The 18,631-nt window shown below is 35.9% G+C and overlaps 2 protein-coding genes across 2 annotated transcripts; both read left to right on the top strand.

The window, feature by feature from the left end:
* Positions 1–1,548: 1,548 nt before the first annotated feature.
* On the top strand, positions 1,549–2,211 carry riiad1 (regulatory subunit of type II PKA R-subunit domain containing 1; the record flags this gene model as incomplete). Its single annotated transcript, XM_079445512.1, has 4 exons — positions 1,549–1,629; positions 1,824–1,900; positions 1,991–2,037; positions 2,147–2,211. 4 exons carry the CDS (start codon positions 1,549–1,551, stop codon positions 2,209–2,211), a joined length of 270 nt encoding a protein of 89 aa, XP_079301638.1.
* A 2,707-nt stretch (positions 2,212–4,918) lies between these two features.
* On the top strand, positions 4,919–17,546 carry otoa (otoancorin; the record flags this gene model as incomplete). The annotated part of the gene is made up of 26 exons (XM_079445811.1): positions 4,919–5,011; positions 6,529–6,536; positions 6,683–6,800; positions 7,612–7,680; positions 7,875–8,065; positions 8,198–8,358; positions 8,991–9,115; positions 9,277–9,419; positions 10,049–10,157; positions 10,251–10,472; positions 10,553–10,714; positions 10,846–10,986; positions 11,072–11,127; positions 11,856–11,976; positions 12,101–12,219; positions 12,370–12,505; positions 13,347–13,540; positions 13,810–13,900; positions 14,092–14,257; positions 14,389–14,576; positions 14,994–15,146; positions 15,806–15,948; positions 16,063–16,199; positions 16,304–16,401; positions 17,038–17,248; positions 17,467–17,546. 26 exons carry the CDS (start codon positions 4,919–4,921, stop codon positions 17,544–17,546), a joined length of 3,435 nt encoding a protein of 1,144 aa, XP_079301937.1.
* Positions 17,547–18,631: the final 1,085 nt, after the last annotated feature.

The following is an 18,631-nucleotide window of genomic DNA, read 5'->3' as shown; positions in this document are numbered from 1 at the left end:
ATATATATATATATATATATATATATATTATTATATTATATTATATGGTTATGCTATATTTCTGGTTAGAGAAACACCACTCTTAGAGTAAGAGAAAACACAGACACACTAAGTGACACAAACAGTGAAATATAGTGAGTTTTATTAATATAATAAAAATATAATATATATACTAAATATAAGAAGTATACTAAATATAACTATATTATATATTTATTATATTATGAAGGCTAATATAAAGTTTATAACGTATTTCCACATGAGGTCAGTGTCTCCAAAGCCTTTTTGTTTCGTTTTGCTGTAAATCTTGTTTGCTTGTAGTTCTGGGCTCTTATAGGACGTTCTTCTTTCTTTCAGGTTTTCCATCCTTGTAGCTTTTATTTAATCTTTGTGTTTTGGGATATTCTGAAATTGCCATTAAATCTTTGACAATTATTCGAGTTTTTAAATCTGTCGAGTCACAAGCATTTCAAAAAAACTGTAACGCCAACTCTTGGTTTTGTGAACGTGTGTTTGAACAAGAAGTGCTTTCAAACATTTCTTTGAATTGAGGAAAACACGATCATGCGACTGGACAAGAGCAATGTTTCTTTTTGAAATGTTGAATTTCTCCGTTGGGTTGATTATAAGCAAGCGACCACGGCTACATGAACTTGAGGAAGATTTAGAAGCGGTGCTAGAAACTAGCTACGAACTATAGCGTTGTAAACAAATAAAATCTCACTTACCGGCGGGTACAGCCTTACATGCCATCTGTCTCGGTTTGTTGGCTGCTACATGGAATGACAACTAATTCAGTGTTTACCAAGTCACCGCTTTGAATTATTACCGTTATATTATTTGTTGCCATGACGCGTTGCTAAATGGAAATATCTTCGCAGCCCACTGGGAAGTGAGCCCTCAGTGCCCATACACGGAGATTAATTGTTTATTTATTCAATTGCATAAAATGCCACTGTAGCAAATTCAAACAAATTAGCACAATCAAGTTTAAACATTGAACAAGTTAGCACAAATTATAATAATTTTACAAGAAAAAAATACACCACTAAATACACACAAAACAACAGAAAGCTAAAAAAAAATAGAGAATTTTACGTATTAACAAACAATAAATATTTATTTATGAGCTGAAGAATATACATAGGTTTAGGCTATGTGTGTGTGTGCATGTTTATGTGGTTTATGAGGACACAAATAATGACATGGGTATGACAATATGAAGGTGGTTTATGAGGACACTGCCTATGTCCCCGTAATTCAAAAGGCTTAAAAAACATACTAAATGCTGTTTTTTTTTTTTTAATCTAAAAATGCAGAAAGTCTCCTGTGAGGGCTAAGTTTAGGTGTGGGGTTGGTGTAGGGCAATAGCACACACAGTTTGTTCAGTATAAAAACCATTACGCCTATGGAGAGTCCCCATAAACCACAAAAACCAACATGTGTGTGTATGTGTCAGAAAAATGCATACGGAAGTGTTGCTTAGTAACAGAATCCGTGAAGCACGTCAACATCAGGTGCTTGAGGGACAACAGCAGAGACGCATCGATGGCGGAGAGAAACACTCTGGAGAAGCTCGATGTCGGCGCTTTAAGCCCCGAGCAGCAGGAGAAGCTGCATCAGTTCAAGGTATTTCATATTCTCCTGCAGAGTCTGCAGATTTTATTGGCGCTGGATGAAGATCTACAAATTTACCTCGTAACTCTAAAGAACAGTAGCCTAAACCATTATATGACATTCATTAAATAAATTGTATGGGAAATGTGATTGTTGATTTTTTTTTCTAAAGCAAACCCCAAATTGTGTGATTTCACATGTTCCAGGTCAAGACGCGCATAGCTAATGAAACATATTTAAGGTCTCATCCAGAGGTGCAAATGTTACTGAGTGACTTCTTAAGGTCAGTCTTTATGTTTTATGTCCATCAAGATCATGTAACCTTTTTTTAATATTCATCCATTCCCTCTCCCTCACTCTCTCTTTTTAACAGAGATGTGTTTCTGAAAAGGCCTACAGATTTTCGTGAATTTGCAGCAGGTAAATTGATTTTATAATAATAGCCTAATAACAATAATAATAATAATGTGTGCTTTTATGTGTGAAACTGAACTTTTAAATTAAAGCCAAAAACTTCTTTTTTTTTCAGATCATTTCAGTGACCCAGGACTGCCAAAGAAAATTCAGGAGCAAATGAATATCCATAATAAGTGAAAAATATTGATATATGTTTCTAATAAAAGAGAAAAATGATACAATGTGTGATTCCTGATTCTTGATCCCTGTATACATGAAAGCATCTTTGTTACTATTCATTATCAGCAACCATTAATGTGCAGGCATCAGGGGAGAGGACAGTCCAGGCCTGTTTGCTGAATGAGTCCACAGAGATGAAAGGCAAATTAAGCTGAATTTGAACATGTCTTTCTTTTAGTATGTCCAGACATGCTAGGGCTAGCCTAATTATTCACTTATTATTTCTATTATGTTTTGTAGTATAAACTGTTTGGTAGAGCATTTTAAGCTACTTGTTTCCTTTCAAATTTTTCATGGATTTATCCTAAATTTGTACACTCTAAAAAATGCTGGGTAAAATATGGATAAACCCAGCGTTTGGGTTGTTTAGACCCAGCGGTTGGGTTACTGCCCAGAAAGTTAAACGTTTAATCCAACTGTTGGTTGAAAACAACCCAGCATGTGTTCTATCCAATATTTACCCAGCACTGGGTTGTATTTAACCCAGCATTTTTAGAGTCTATGTAGCTTAAAGTCAAACTTAACAGTCCATCTTACAATGGTGTTGTTTTTTTACTTTTGGCCATTCATTTCCATTTTGTTTTTTTCACTACCCAAGGGTGAACTAATGTACACGCGTCATGTTTCTTTTTTGGTCTTAACAAGCCACCAGGGACTAAATAAGTTGCTGCTCATTCTCCCAGAAACATCTAATTTTCCTTTTAACATAACATCTGACTTAAACACAGTACATCAACTCATTAACCCCTGTACCAACATTTACATGTACTTACAGCATGTACTTAAAAAGCAATAAGATACGTTCAGTCTAGCGTATTATTTCAAATAATAATCTCAACTGCTATTAGAAAAGTCTGTAACTTCATGCCTTAGATTATTTAAAATCACGTTTTAAATTTAAAAATGCATGGTGATGGAAAGTCACACCTTGTTCCCACAAAACCACACATGTAATTTCATATAGCTGACACACCTTCACAGACAGACTCCCACATTCTGTGTTGGGTGGGGTTAAGAGGAAAACCAGGCTGAAATGAACCCAGTGTGCACCTGCTGAGCAGACTCTCAGCTGCAATATACTTGTGTCATCTCAAGATCTTCGCTCACAGTGAGTACCTCCATCACATTTTTACTGTTTCTTAAAAGTCCTTCTTGTAGTTTATTGCTTTAGCTTATTTCTGTTTTCCTAAATATTGAAATATAATAAATGACTACGTTTTTGTAACAACTTTTAAATGTCTTTTTACATTTTTAAAGTAAAACGTGTGAATTTAGAAACTTATTTAGTATCAGATCATTGTGCATTATATAGGAACTTTGTTAAAAATGATTTATGATTTTATTAGATTTTATTGTACATTGTAAAAACTGGTGACATCAAGATTTATTAAGAATCTATTTTTACTTGCACTAAGCCCTTAAAATTAATAAACAGGACAGGGATGCCTCAAAACAGGGACTGGTATTGTTCTGGATTTTGCAGTAGTTATAATAAATGTATGTATGTATATGGTGACGTGACATCAGAATCTTTTAAGGATCGATTTTTACTTGCTGTAGCACCCTAAAATGACGTCAACTGAGGTAACCTATGTCATTTATTTGCTATGGTTCATTCACTTTGAGGCAGACTAAAGAAAAAACATTTGTGTTAAATCTGTCATAAATGTGTGTTCATGCATTGATCATATTCTTTGAAGCGACATAATTCCACAGGACCGAAACAAACAAGCTATTCAAATCGAATGAAACTCAATCATTAGTTACATTGTAGAGATTTGCTTTGTCATACAGCTATTCTAGATCAGAAATAAAGGCTGTTTTTGTCCAGCCGTATTCCTGGGAGAGTGATCACACACTGGCAGTATCCTAGCACTCATCCCAAATCCTCACAGGTAGATGTAGGGAACGATAGGCAGTATCTGAGAGTCAGTTGGCATGCCTACAAAAACCATAGTAACATTGGAACATAAGATACAAGTTTAATAACAACACAAATAGAACAGGGACACCACAAAACAGGAAGAAACTGTATAGTTGTTTTTTGCAGTAGAAATCTCCATTTAATGTAAAATTCTGGTGATTTTATCCTATGTGATTTGTATGTATTTTATTGCTATTCAAACAGTATCCCTATGTATATATTTAACATGATGATCTGAGTAGCTACAGTTTCTTTTTGTTCTTGTATGTTTAAATAATGCAAGGGTTTTATGAAAACATTGAGGGAATTGAATAGAACTGTTTTGCATGCCATCAGATATGTATTGTCCACATATGATTTACCTCTGTCATTTAATGCCATTGCAGATAATAAAGCTGCCACTCTACATTAGAAAAAGTATTTGCAGGAGAGCATTATGTAATATGGTTATTTTCATGTCTGTGTGCAGTCATTGCATTGTAATGAATTCACTGAAATCTTCCATATTGGATGTGCATAGAGCCTCGTCTGGAGAAAGAGAACAGGGAACAGCAAAATGGGGTTATATAGAGAGGTTTTGATCCTCTCGTTTCTAGTCCAGTGGGCTACAGGTAACTGGTTTAATACTATTTTATTTTCAGAATTTTTGATCTTAAATAGAAGAGACACAGTTTTGTGTACAGTGAACAAAAATGTCACTAATTTCAGTATAAATGTTCTGTGCTGTTCTAATTTACAGTAATGCCCCAGGGTATGATGGAGATGCCCTTCAACCAGTCAACAGTAGGATTTCCTAGACCACCTGCAGACTTCAGGGAAATGGCCAAGAAACTGGTAACTAAGTACCACATGATCAGTAGTTATATCTCAAACAGAAATTACAGTGGTGTACTAAATGGGTTGTTTCTTTAGCTATAGACTCTACCAAAATATTATTTCTAAATTGTCATTTTTCTGAAAAAAACTATGTAACTTCCATAACATTTTGTGGAAATTACACTAATAAAATGGCTGACTTCATAGATATCATATATCTTAATATTTTTGAACACTATCTTACAACCAATTCACTCGTACAAATTCATACGTTTCATGAAAAATTGTACGTATTTTACAAGATGGCAAATTCGTAAGAAACCTACTCCTCACAGAAAATGTACGAAATCAAGTGGGATCATACGAATACATATGAATTAGCCTCCTCGTAAAATATGTACAAATTACTATGAGATTACACTTTTTGCACAATTTTTTAAATTACCGCTTGATTAGAAAAACTCCCAGTAAAATAATCAGTTTATAGGTGATATTTACCATAATTTTCTTTGTGTCCTTCGCACATCCCATGACTTATCACATGAATAATAACTTCGAACATGCTCTTAACTCTTGTTTTGACAAAAAATTAAATATATATATATATATATATAAATAATTTTCATACAATAAATATTGAAATTATTTGTTTATTTCACTCTTTTGGTTATCTTGGTACAAAAAAAAGAATAATTTATATTATTATTATTATTATTATGGAGTTTCATATTTAAGTTTCATATTTAAATATTGAAAGCTGGTGTAAGGGTAAAACAACACTCACATTAAGGCATTTGAAAAATACAAAAATGTAGTAAAAACAGACATTTTTGGTCCAACCTTCATATAAAAAAAGAAAGGAACAAAGTAATAAAGTAATCAAATAAATTTCTGGGTCATAAAAGTGGAGAAACACCCAAATATGATATGCAAGATGAAGCTATCATTTGAATATGAATTTATTTCTAACTAGTTGATTTTAGCATTGTTCACCAGTCATTAACCGACCATATATTTGCATGCATGCGTGTAAGTCTTATTCAGAACAAACTGCACATTGTTTTGTAATGTAATATTTACATTTCCTTTGTTTCCTGACAGATGAATACATGCTTCCAGAAAGGTAAAATTTGTACAGTCACATTTTCATTATCTGTTAGCTTGAACACATTTGGCCTTATATAATCATGGTATCAAAATGACTTATGTGTTGCACCTGTGTTTAATGTCATAAATTAAAGGAGCTATATTGCATAAACCATAAGCAAATACAAGTGCCCAAGGAAAGAGTGTAGGATATATTTGCATACTGCATCCATTCCAGCGCTGCCACAACCTGAACAAATTTTATTACTATTCTACCGTCATAAATGCAGTATATATTATGAAGTCAGATAACAATTGTTCTATAGTTCCTACCAGTATGCAGGACCAGCAAGTGTTTGGTCCTTTTCTTTCCAGTCATAAAGAGAGTATTTTTGTTTCTCAGTCATGCATTGTGTCTTTTGTTAAATGATGTGGTTGTATTGTTTCAGGTCACCAGGTGCCTCTTATGAACAATTCACTGAACAGGTAGACTGCCATTGAGCTAATGTTATAGAGCACCTATATGCTAGGTGTATATTTGAATACTAATGATCACATTTCATTGCATGGAAAACTACTACATTTTCTTTGAATATCTTTCAGCTCATATGGACAGATGATGCAGAGCCCCATCTCTATTTTTCCAGAGCTTCTCTCCTCGCTCACTCAGTCTTTCCCCTCTGACTCTAATGAAACAGTAGAGGAGCAAGATTCAGTCTGGGTAACTCTCAATATCCCAAACACACGCATATGGTTACCTATAGCTAAAGACAAAGCAAAGACCCTCTTCCTTCATTTCTGTTGCTATGTCCGACAAGCCATGTTGCTGTCATGCCACACATCATTTTCTCACGCAGTGAAAACTACATTGCGGACCAAAGAGCAAACTGACAATGCGCCGACAGGCAAGACAGAGCAGGTTACTTCAGATATAAAACAAAGTGTCAGTTTTTAAATGTTGTAATTTTTGATTGATTGTTGCTCAATCAATAAAATCCGTTTTGTGGCTTTTAAATGTGTCGTGACAGATCACTGTAGTGCCTCAGTTCAAGCGGCATGTGAACCGATCATTTCTTCCTCTTTACTACTTATAGCATGAAATAAAGATGAATGAACACCGGAAGGTATCTTTTTTCAACCGTGGAAACACACGTCAATAGACACAGTTTTCAAGTTCAAGTCCACCAACATCAATGTACTCTCTTGTCTGGTTTGTTTGTTGGACAAAAATGGCAGATTGGGCATAATGATTGGTCAGCTCGCCTGTCAATCAAACTCCCTGCGAAGGGTCACTAACTCTAACCCAAAGCCAAACCCCAACAATAAAACTTTTTGCAACTTTTAAAATGAGTAAATACATTAGTCTCTTTGTGAATCTTTTGTATGGTTCTTTCATTAAGTGCTTGGGACATTTATTGGCAAATACATATTTTTGGCTTATATAGAGAGACATACACAGGAGAGATACCCATATGTCCATATTTTGTCTTTATTTTATGCTCATCCTGATGGGAAATCTACATTAAATTTAGGACATTGCTGAGAAGATGCGGAACTGCACCAACATGGGCCATATGATTGATCTCATGAGGAATAGTACGGTTAGTGCTGGACTACCAGAAAAAAATTATATAATCATTTTGGTAGCACTTATCTATGTGGTGTTCAGTGCTTCATATTTGTAGAACTGTTCTATGAATATAACTATTCTTTGGAGGATAAACACATTTTTTCCATTCTCTCTCTCTCTCTCTCTTTATTTATTTATTTATTTTTTACATTTCCACACACTTAGGAAGGTCCTCGCTGTTTCATGCGGGCATTCATGGCTCCTCTTTCCTGGATGGTAATCATGCAGAATGGAACAGACCTCAGTAAAGAAGATCTAAAAAAGCTTTTATGGACGGCTAAACCTTTCTTAGAAACAATGCCTCCATCTAGCTTTGTGTTGCCGGCGTTTTCACAAAGCTCTCACCTGGCTGAAATGTGAGCGTATTGCATTTTATTAAACTCAAGTGACTAAAAATATGGAGTATCTTGATCTTAGTCCTCAATTTTGAAGTAAAATATTGCTTCCTTGTTTGTGTCTGTTGTCTCTTCTCCCTCATGATGCTGAAGGATGAAGGTGTTTGGTGAGGTGTTCAGCGTTCTGTCTGAGGAACAGAGGAATTCAGTTATAGAGTGGATCAAAGAGGGAGTTGCACTAAATGAATTTAAATGCCTTCTGAAAGCACCTGCCTTTAGCATCCATTCTGGATCACTGGGAAACCCTATCAACCGTAAGTTTTGAGTGATCTGCAAGCTTTTATATCATCAAAACAGACCTGGTCATTTTAAATGTGATAATATATACTGTAATATAATATAATATACAATTAAAACAGAAAAAATTTGGATTAGTTGAACTCTGCATTTAAAATACATGTTTTTGATCATTTTCAAATGTATGGTTTATAATAATCTGCACAATTATTTTCTTGACTAATCTAGAAAATGGCTCATCGGTCAAGTCAGTGATGACTGCGATGAATGTACTAGGAGCTCAAGGGACTCAACATCCAATGATGAATGGTAAATGAGAAAGAAGTGAATGAAAGACTAAATGGAGATGAAAAATGAAAAACTGGAGAACTGAAATGGAATGGCAAAGTGGAGAAGAGGGTAGAGAGGAAACATTGGAAAAGAAAAGCCAAATACACAGACAGACAAGCATGTTTCAGAAAGAAAAGAGTTATAGGTAGATCTGTAATGATACATAGAGTGGATCATAAATATAAGAGTGGAGAAAGAGAAACACCAAAGATAAACAATGCAGAAATACAAATAGATATTATATATTTAGAATAAATATGAATTATTGATTTTTTGATATTGTTTATTTATTTATACACTTTTTTTGTTGTTTTTTTAGCTTCAACAGCGCTCCAAAAATGTCCTCCAAAAATGCACTGGCTGAAGGCTAATGTGTTGACAATGATGGGGCCTTTCCTATCTCGATTGTCTTTAGAAGAAGCAAAAACCATCCCTAAAGAAGAGGTCAGTTTCTGTGACATGATATGCAAACCAATGCCATAATTCATGTTCATATTGTTCCATTGCCTTTGTGTCTCAGAGCATACCATACTAGCATGATATAAATTCAAAACCACCTATAACTCTGCAAGTTCAATGACTATAGTAATCTTTCTCTTTCTCAGCTATGTGAGTTTTTCAGGACTCCAGATTTCTCTCCATCATTTCAAAATGTTAATGGAATACAGCCTGCCCTTGGCCGAACACTTTTTCAACGCTTGAAACAAGAGTGTTCCAGCAGCGACAGTTTCACTCAAAACCTGAACAGGTCAGGATTTCCATCATTAGTGTGTGTTTTGTGCATGTGTTTGGTGGATATTTAAGATATTTAGGTTATCAGCAGTAATACATTGATTCCTCTGGAAGCTTGTTGCTGCTCTGAATGAATGAATGAATGAATGAATGAATGAATGATTAAAAAATATAGTCTCATTGTGAGAAATTTGCAATTACAAGAAATGAAGTCACATTTATGAAATATATAGTTGCATTGCTATACAGAAAGTCACATTGTGTGATATAAAGTCATAAGTATGAAAAACAAAGTTGAAATTTCAAGATATAAAGTTACATTGTAAAATGTAAGTTGAAATTATAACAAACAAATTCATAATTTCTAGATATAAAGTCACATTGTGAAAATGTAAGTTGCAATTATAAGAAAAAGATTTGCAATTACAAAAAAAGTATCAGACAAAGTTACATTTGTGTGAAACAGTCATAATTTGTGAGAAATAAAGTCCCACTGTGAAGTATAAAGTCGCAATTACTTGAAATTAAGTTGCAAAATGTAAAGTCTCGTTATGTGTTTAGTTTATTTACTCTGATATGGAAACAGGCCTCCAAGGATATATAACATATTCACTCCTGTTTTATCAACTTCTTCTTTTTTCACAGGCTGGGCTCTCTGGCTTGTTTCTTTGATGGTGCACAGTCGCTGAATCTGAACCTTAGTAGAAAACTGCTGTCTCAGCTTGATGCCTGTAACAACCCTGAAATAGACAAGGTCAGAACTGCTACTTTATGGAATCGCTATTGCTCCCAAATCTCTGTAGCATAACTGTAATGTTACTATTTCTTCCACCCAACCCTCCCTCAGGTGAAAAGACAGCTAGTACAGAACATTCTGGAGAAAGATAGCAATTCTTCCTCTACTGAGATTCTGCAGTCTCTGGGATCTGCCATGTCTGCACTTCCCCTTTCCTGGCTGTCCCGCTTCACCTTTGGGGACCTGAACAACACCCTCACCAGCTTGAGTCAGGCCAGTTGGAGCCCAGCTCAAGCGAAGACTCTGGCTAAGAAACTGTTGGAAGCTGCTAAGGTTTGAGTTTCTGTTCAGTTTTTAGAGCTGAGTTTTGCTCTTTATATATATTGTTTTCACAAGAATGTTGTCTTTTGTAGAATATAAGTGGTGAGAAGTTGTTGTCTCTGGGTACGGTGGTAAGAGGGGTAGCCAGTTCCCTCCTCAAGAATGTGAAAGCAGAAGGGCTGCTGGGAAACAAAGCCCTGAACACTATGAGTGAGAAGATGTCCTCCCTACAAAGAACAGCACTATTGGAAGCGGTAAGAATAAGAGTTCATTCAGAAAGAGATGGAAAATAAGAAGAATAAAAAACTGACCAAACTATCAATGAAAACCCTCCTACCTCATCCTTTATTCTGCTCTCTCTCTCTTGGTTTTATCAAATCCACAGTTCCGTCGTGACGTAAATGCATCTGAACTGGTGAAGGGGTTGCCAGATTCTCTCCTCTCTTCTCTGTCTCTGTCCACGCTGGAGAAGGCAGACCTCAGCTCTGTGAATCAGCTGCAGGGACGCGGCTGGACTCGTGCTCAAGTATACACACTAGATAGTAATAGAAAAGTGCAAATCCATTACCACTCCACCCATTTTTCTCTAATTTCCTTATTTCTCTCTGTAGTCAGCTTTCCTTCTGAAGAAGATTTTGGGTAATAAGATCAATCTTGGCGAATTACGGTGAGACTATATATGACTGTAACATAATACAGCAACGCTATACATTATGTAGACAGAATTAGTTTTTTTAAAATAAGATAGATAAGATCATAAAAAAACGAAGAAAATAACTAAATTAAAATGAAACTGTTACAATATTTTAAATATGCTACAATATTTTAAATATTCTACAATATTTAAAAAAAAAAAGCCATCTTATTATTAATGATAAAGATGCAGAATTGCATCTTAATAAAAATAAATGTTGCATAATGGCTGGAATAAAGTACATGACTTTTAACACTGGAGCAGATTCCAAAATTGGAGCATAATACACTTTTGTCGACTAAACGACTGAGGATTACACACTACTTGACTTTCAGGTCATTCTGACCCCAATAAACTCATGCAGAAATGTCTACCTCATTGCTAGGAAATGCATGATAAACTAAAACAATCAGATAAAATGTTCTAAAATTGGCTTAAAATATGAAACATATTTGAAAGCCACTGACTAGATCACAGTCTGAGGCTAAAAAATTTGAATCTATACCCCACATACATAAAACAATTTTCGGTGAACTCTGTCAATGCTGACTGCTTATAATCTGAAAACTGGCTTTGACTATCAACAGCTAGTGCTGAGTTGTCCAGACTGCGAATCAGGGCAAAAATCTGTGCAAAAGTTTTATTGTGAATTGCAGCCTTAAGATGTAGTATCCTGATCAAGCTCATGGTGTTGTCAACAGGAAGCTGGGTCAGGCTGTACAGGGTGTCACTTGTGAAATGATTGAAAAAATCAATCGAACCGATGCTTTAGAAATGGCACAGACACTTAACAATTCCAGCGCATGGCTCTCCAGGGCTCAGGTAAACATCACATATTCATCATGCTTCCACACACCTTCTTTCATCAGCTCTGCCACTTTTCCATGATATACAAATATACAAAAAATAACAAAAAAATCCATCCCCATCTCCTTTTCATTCTTAGATCCGCTGTACTGCTCAAAAACTCTTTGCAAGTCTGGAGGAACAGAGACAAGGATATTTCAGTGACATTAAAATCTCTGAGCTCCAGGCCATCCCAGCTGTGCTGCTCATTCATCTACCGTAAGAACAGAACATTGCTGTATATATATAAAAGTTAAATGCATTCAAATTGAATTTAACTTCAGTTTAAATCATATGCTAAGACAGATGAGTTTTTATTTTTGTTACTTGTCCTCTCTCACACTATCCATTCTGTCATGAAACATTCAGAGTGGAGAAGATTCAAAACCTGTCCGATGCTGTGTGTCCCGCTTTCATGGAGAAGATGAATCAAGTCAACCTGACCTCTCTACCAAACAGCTCTCCAGCACGCAGTGCACTTACTAAAAGAGCCATTGGCTGCCTGGTAATATGTGCACAAGTACACAGGCTTTTCTTCTCCTGTCCAAAACCCACACTCATCTAAAGTTAGCGTGATGCTGGTTGCAAGCCATTTCAGTTCTGTAATGTGATGCATTTCTGGGTAAAATAGAATATTTAACAAGAAAAAATGCAGGGTGAAACCTATCCATCATGAACTGATTGGATGTGTGCATTACATACCAGAATCCAGTCAGACTTAATGGGCATCACAGTAAATTTTTTGTTCCATTGACTTACTGTACATTCTATGCAAATGCATGTATCATATGTTGAAATATTTTTAAAAAAAGAAGCAGCAGAATGTAACTTAATATTACAACCATTGCAATTTTTTGTGGTAATGGCCCCTTTTAAACTTTTAAAAAACACCTGGAGACCTTGTTTTTTTTGTTTTTTTCCCCTGCGCTTCACGTTTTTGCATTTCACTGTTCTTTTTTCATTGACTTTCTATGTAAACATGCACTTGTTGGAAGTGTTTGACCTTTGTGCATGGGATCGCATCTTGCTCAGCGTCTTTTGCAGTGTCTCATACATGACCCAGATTTCTAAAATCACAGTGCTCAAGTTAAAAGTTAAAAACATGTCTCTAGACCTTGTTTTGCTTTTTTCACAGTCTCACATTTTTGCATTTAGAAAATCACACATTTATAGGATGTTGACATGGAAAAACAATAGAAAAGAAGCACAGCAGAATGCAAAATGTCTGATGCTTAACATTATCCAGTAGACAATGCAGACCATGTGACATACGCAGGAAAAGAAATAGGATTCTTCTGTACTACAACTACAGGCACTGTCCTAATCTGTATCCTGTATCTGTGCAGAAGAGGAACGCGTCTGATCTGTCTGCAGTAGAAGTTTTGACTCTAGGCTCTTTGGTGTGTGAGTTAGACCCAGCCTGGATTTCCTCTCTGAACCCCGCGGCTCTGAACTCCACCCTTCAGGCTCTCGCATCCTGTCAGTATATCCAGCAACAGCACAGAGAACATCTGTTCAGGCTGCTTACGACCACCTATGGGTAACACCATGTGCAAAATCACACATAACCCACAATGGCTTCACACAGCCCACCTCTGCAGACCTCAGATCCCACATCTCACATTTTCTAGTTGTTTCATGGTTAAAGACACTCTACCTGCTGTGGCTTCAAAACAAGTGCATTTTAAGCATTTGAAAAATTCCTCAAATTAAAAAGCCTTCATCTCTAGCCTTAAGTCGCACAACCTGTGCTGCAATTAGACATTTTGCAATGCTGTTAATAATACATGTGTCTTTTCTTCGAACAAGGGACCCTACTTTATGGTCAGAGGAAGATATGAGGGTTCTTGGGCCACTTTTGTTACTTAATGACACTGCCATTGAAAAGCTGCCATCCAAAGTAAGAATCTCAGCAATGCTGTTGACCAGTAGAACAACGAGGACCTTCCTAATAAATAATTTATTTTACTTATGAATAAATAAATTAATAATTGTTTCATTAATTTTATTTTAAATGACCATCATTTTACACTGTATTATTTATTTTTAATTTTACCATCCATCCCTTCATTCTGCTCATCTGTCTTGCAGAGCTGGATAAAGTCATATCTGTCAGACCTGATGGACAGTTTGCCCAGTCAGCCTGTGGTTCCTCCTCCAAAGGAGTTCCACTCTTGGTTTGATCTCTCTGCACTTCGTCGCAAACTTTTTGAGCTCAAAATGAGTAGCATGCTACAAAACCGCAGGAAGCGTGAAGGTATGTGTGCCAGAGAGTGCATATGAAACAACAAGAATAATCAACAGTGGAAATGTTAGTGATATCTGACAATATGCCATTTATCTTTTCTTTCTTTTTTCTTTCTTTGACAATGGCAGTTTTTAGCACAGCGGTGTCCACCTTAATAGGGCCCACGCTCACATATATTGAGGACCTCAAACAGGGGAATGTATATTGGACTCCCACCCAGTTCAGTAAAATGACTGTGCAGACTTTCAAAGATGGTGTGCCAACATTAGGAGAGATAACCAACTACAGCACAGAACAACTGGCTGCACTCAGAGCAAAAACTCTGGAGGTATAAATTCACACACACACACACACACAGAGTCTGATCAGCTATCCTTGTAGGGACTCTCCATATGCGTAATGGTTTTTATACTGTACAAACCGTATTTTCTATCGCCCTACACCTAAACCTACCCCTTACAGGAAACTTTCTCAAAAAGTCATTCTGTATGATTTATACGTTTTTGTATTCTGTATGATTTATAAGCTTTTGTACCCATGGGGACCTCAATTTAGGTCCCCATGAGTCTGTGTGTATTCGGAATTAAGTCCCCACCAGGATATACAGTAAACCTGCACACACACACACACACACACACACACACCAACCCTGCAAGTTAAATTCTAATATTTACACAACAGAATCTAAGAAAACCTTTACAGCTTGACTTCAGTGGTCAAAGACAATGTCTATTGTATATGGCAGGCATGGGGGAGTGTGTCCATGTTGAATGAGTCTCAGATTGCTGATCTGGGCTGCATCTGCCAGAGCTTCAGTGCCGAAGAGCTGGGCAACCTCAGCATTGCCTCACTGGACACTCTTGAGACTATGACCACCTGCAACTTTATTCAGACACAGGTAATACAAACACACACACACACACACAAACACACATATATATATATATATATATATATATATATAATTTTTTTTAAGATGTTATGAAAGAAACAGTTATTTATTTTTATATTTTTAATCTACTTGCACCGCAAAGGTTTGGGGTCTGCAAGAAATTAACTTTTATTCAGCAAGGATGCATTAAATTGATCAAAAGTGACAGTAAATATGTTTACACTGTTACAAAACATGTATCTATTTTAAAATAAACTGTAACAATGCATGTAAAAATGAACACACACAAAAAAAATCCAACTGTTTTCAACACTGATAATAATAATAGGTGTTTCTTGAGCAGCAAATCAGCATATCAGAATGATTTCTGAGGAATCGTGACACTGAAGACTGGAGTAAAGGCTGCTCAAAATTTAGCTTTGCCATTACAGGAATAAATTACATTTCAAAATAGTTATTTAAAATTGTAATAATATTTCATAATATTACTGTTTTTCTGATCAAATAAATTCTGTCTTGATTAGCATACAAGACTTCTTTCAGAAATATTTAAAAATCTTACCAACCCCGAACACTTGAATTAATTTATTTTTAGTATGTATTGAATATACACATTTGTATTAAAAATATACAAAAACAAATACTGAAAATTATGAATTCTGCAGAGGACAGCAGTCTGGCAGGCCTTTGAAAAGGTGGCTGGAATCAATGTGTCTAGACTAGGACAGCTGGAGATGGTGGGTCTGGGACAGTTTATCTGTGGTCTACAACCTGCCCAGATCAATCAGCTCAGTGCCCTCAGCTTCAGGTTAGACACACTTCCACATTCAGTTTTAACTATGTTTGTTTACCCTACAGCACAACAAAACTGCTGTATACAGACCTGGTCATTGTGATTTCCTGTGATGTGTGTGTTTCTCAGGGAGTCAGTAGAGGCGGTGGGTCGTGCTTCTTGTCCTCTGAACATTAGAGAGCATCTGAAGGAAAAGGCAGTGGCTGCATTTGGAACATCACATACCTGGACTGAAGCTCAAGTCAGCATTATGGGCAACATCATTGGTGAGCTACAAAGAACACTAAGTGATAAACTACACTATATATCTACACTTGACTAGTTCAAGCTTAAAATATGAGAATTGCCTTTGTCATTAATGTCTTTCTAGCTGGTTTAAGTGCTGCCGAGCTGGGAAGTCTAAGTTCAACCGTCCTGCCATTCATTCAGCCATCCGCCATCCCTCTCATATCCTCGGATCGCTTAGCTGTAAGTTTATTCTCTTGTTTGCAAACTTTCATGTTTTATTTCTTGCTGAATATCTTATGTTTGACTACTTAAAAGGATTCTCCACCCAAAAAAGAAAATTCTCTAATCATTAACACCCTTGTGCCATTTAGAAAAGTAATCTATCTCTGTCTAGTCCACATAGCGCAAATGGATGGCTCCCTTATAGTTGATGATTCAAAAACCGTGAAAAAACGAACATAACAGTATTTTATACAATCCCAGTCAATGAACCGAATGAATCACTTCGAGTCTTCTGAATTGAAACAATAGTGATAAAGTAAAAAAAAAAATCACGATGGACCTTCAGTTCCCACTAAAGTTTCACAACATACTGAAAGTTGGCTGGAAGCAATGGTTTATAGTGTCAAAACTTATTCTCACACACCCACTGTTTTCAGTTTCAAAATATACCGATTCATCACCTAGTGTCATATGGTTTACAGTCATTTGCTTTGTGTGGTTTTTGAAGTGTCAGCTTTGGAGGTGCACTTACATTATATGAACCCAGAGATTGAGTGAGGAGGGTGAGTTAATGAGAGAATTTTGGGTGGAGTATCCCTTTAATTGAGTTGCTCTGTAAGTAAAGATAAAGTGACTCTTGTCATTTGTGATCAGGCACTGTCGGTCAGCCAGTTGAAGGCTTTGGGTCCTGACAATGCTGCAGCTGTAACAGAGACTCAGCGTTCAGGACTGAGGGTCGATCAAAGAGCTGCATTGGATGAAGCCGTGGGACTGAAAACTGTACGTACTGAAGTGCCCACTGGAAACTCCCCTGGAATCTCCAGTCCAGGCTCCAGTGGATCAGCCCCACTGCCACTAAAAGGAGGTAAGTGACAGGAAAAAAGTCAGGAAACCTGTTTGGTGATAGTCGTCCACAAATTATTCTTAGTAATCTCAATGTGACTCATATATATATTTTTTTGGGGGGGGGGGATATATTTAGGGGTATTCCACTAAATAATGACCATTGCATTTGAAGGGATATTTTATTCCTAAAACAAATTCTAAAACAAATTTACTATTATGTTTCTCTTCGTACTCCAGGTGCAGCTGTAGAAAGCATGGCAGGATATGTCCTCCTCATGCAGGCCATTGCACTGCTGTTGTTTGGATACATTCTCTAAGAAGCAGAAGGGTCAAAGGCCACAGGATGGCAGATGCTGATGTATGATCAACAAGGAAACCAGTAGATTTAAGGAATATCTAAAAATAAGTCACTGATTGCACATTTAAACTAAGCAATTAGACCACAACCAAAGATAGTACAAAATGGTGAGATGGTGGTTTGATAAAATTTGGGTCTAGCCCATCTTTAACTTATTAAATGTATTTTAGAGAGAAACTATATTTGATAGTACTGCTGTTTAGGTATTTTTTTTAAAAGCACATCTATTATTATTCTATGAGAGACAGTAAACACTGTGTACACTTCTTTAAAGTGTGTATAAGATGTAGTTATTTAATTGCAGTTAAATGTTTGTATTAGTTAGAGGATGTGTTCTATTTCAAATCATTTATACACAAACATAAGGGTTAATAAAGATCTGTCTGTAAAGAGAGTAAGTATGAGATTTGAATAGTCAAAGCTGAGACTTTCACACCCTTATGTGGTGTAGAAGCTAACCATAACCGGTTAGCTTCTGATGACCTGAAGTTCATGCCAGCCTTTCGTCAGATGCACAAGCCATCTAATTTGTCTTTGTCTGCTGCTGTCACAAAAAGAGGTTATGTAAATTATTCAAAATAGCTATTACACCTCATTTATCATCAAAGAGTTTAAGGTAAATTAAATACATTTGGTTTCTCAAACCCCCAAATGCTTTTTAAAAAATATCAAGATATGCAATATACATTACCATTCAAGTCAGTAAGATTTTGTTTTCAAAGAAATTAATACTTTTATTCAGCAAGGACATATTAATTTGATCAAAAGTGACAGTAGAGACAAATAAATGCTATGCTTTAATAACTATTTATCAAAGAATCCTGAAATGAAAATGCACCATGGTTTCACCCTAAAATATTAAGCAGCACAACCATTTTCAACATTGATAATAATCAGAAAATATTTAAGCACCAAATCAGCACATTAGAATAATTTCAGAATGACCATGTGACACTGAACATTTTTTAAATACTAGAAAAACAGTTATTTTAAATAGTACACCGGGAAAATTGTTTAAATAAAATAAATACCTGGTATAAAAAA

This window comes from Barbus barbus, assembly GCF_936440315.1.
Source record: "Barbus barbus genome assembly, chromosome: 21".
NCBI lineage: Eukaryota > Metazoa > Chordata > Actinopteri > Cypriniformes > Cyprinidae > Barbus > Barbus barbus.
The sequence above is the reverse complement of the archived record's forward strand: the minus strand, read 5'-3'. Positions and strand labels throughout refer to the sequence as shown.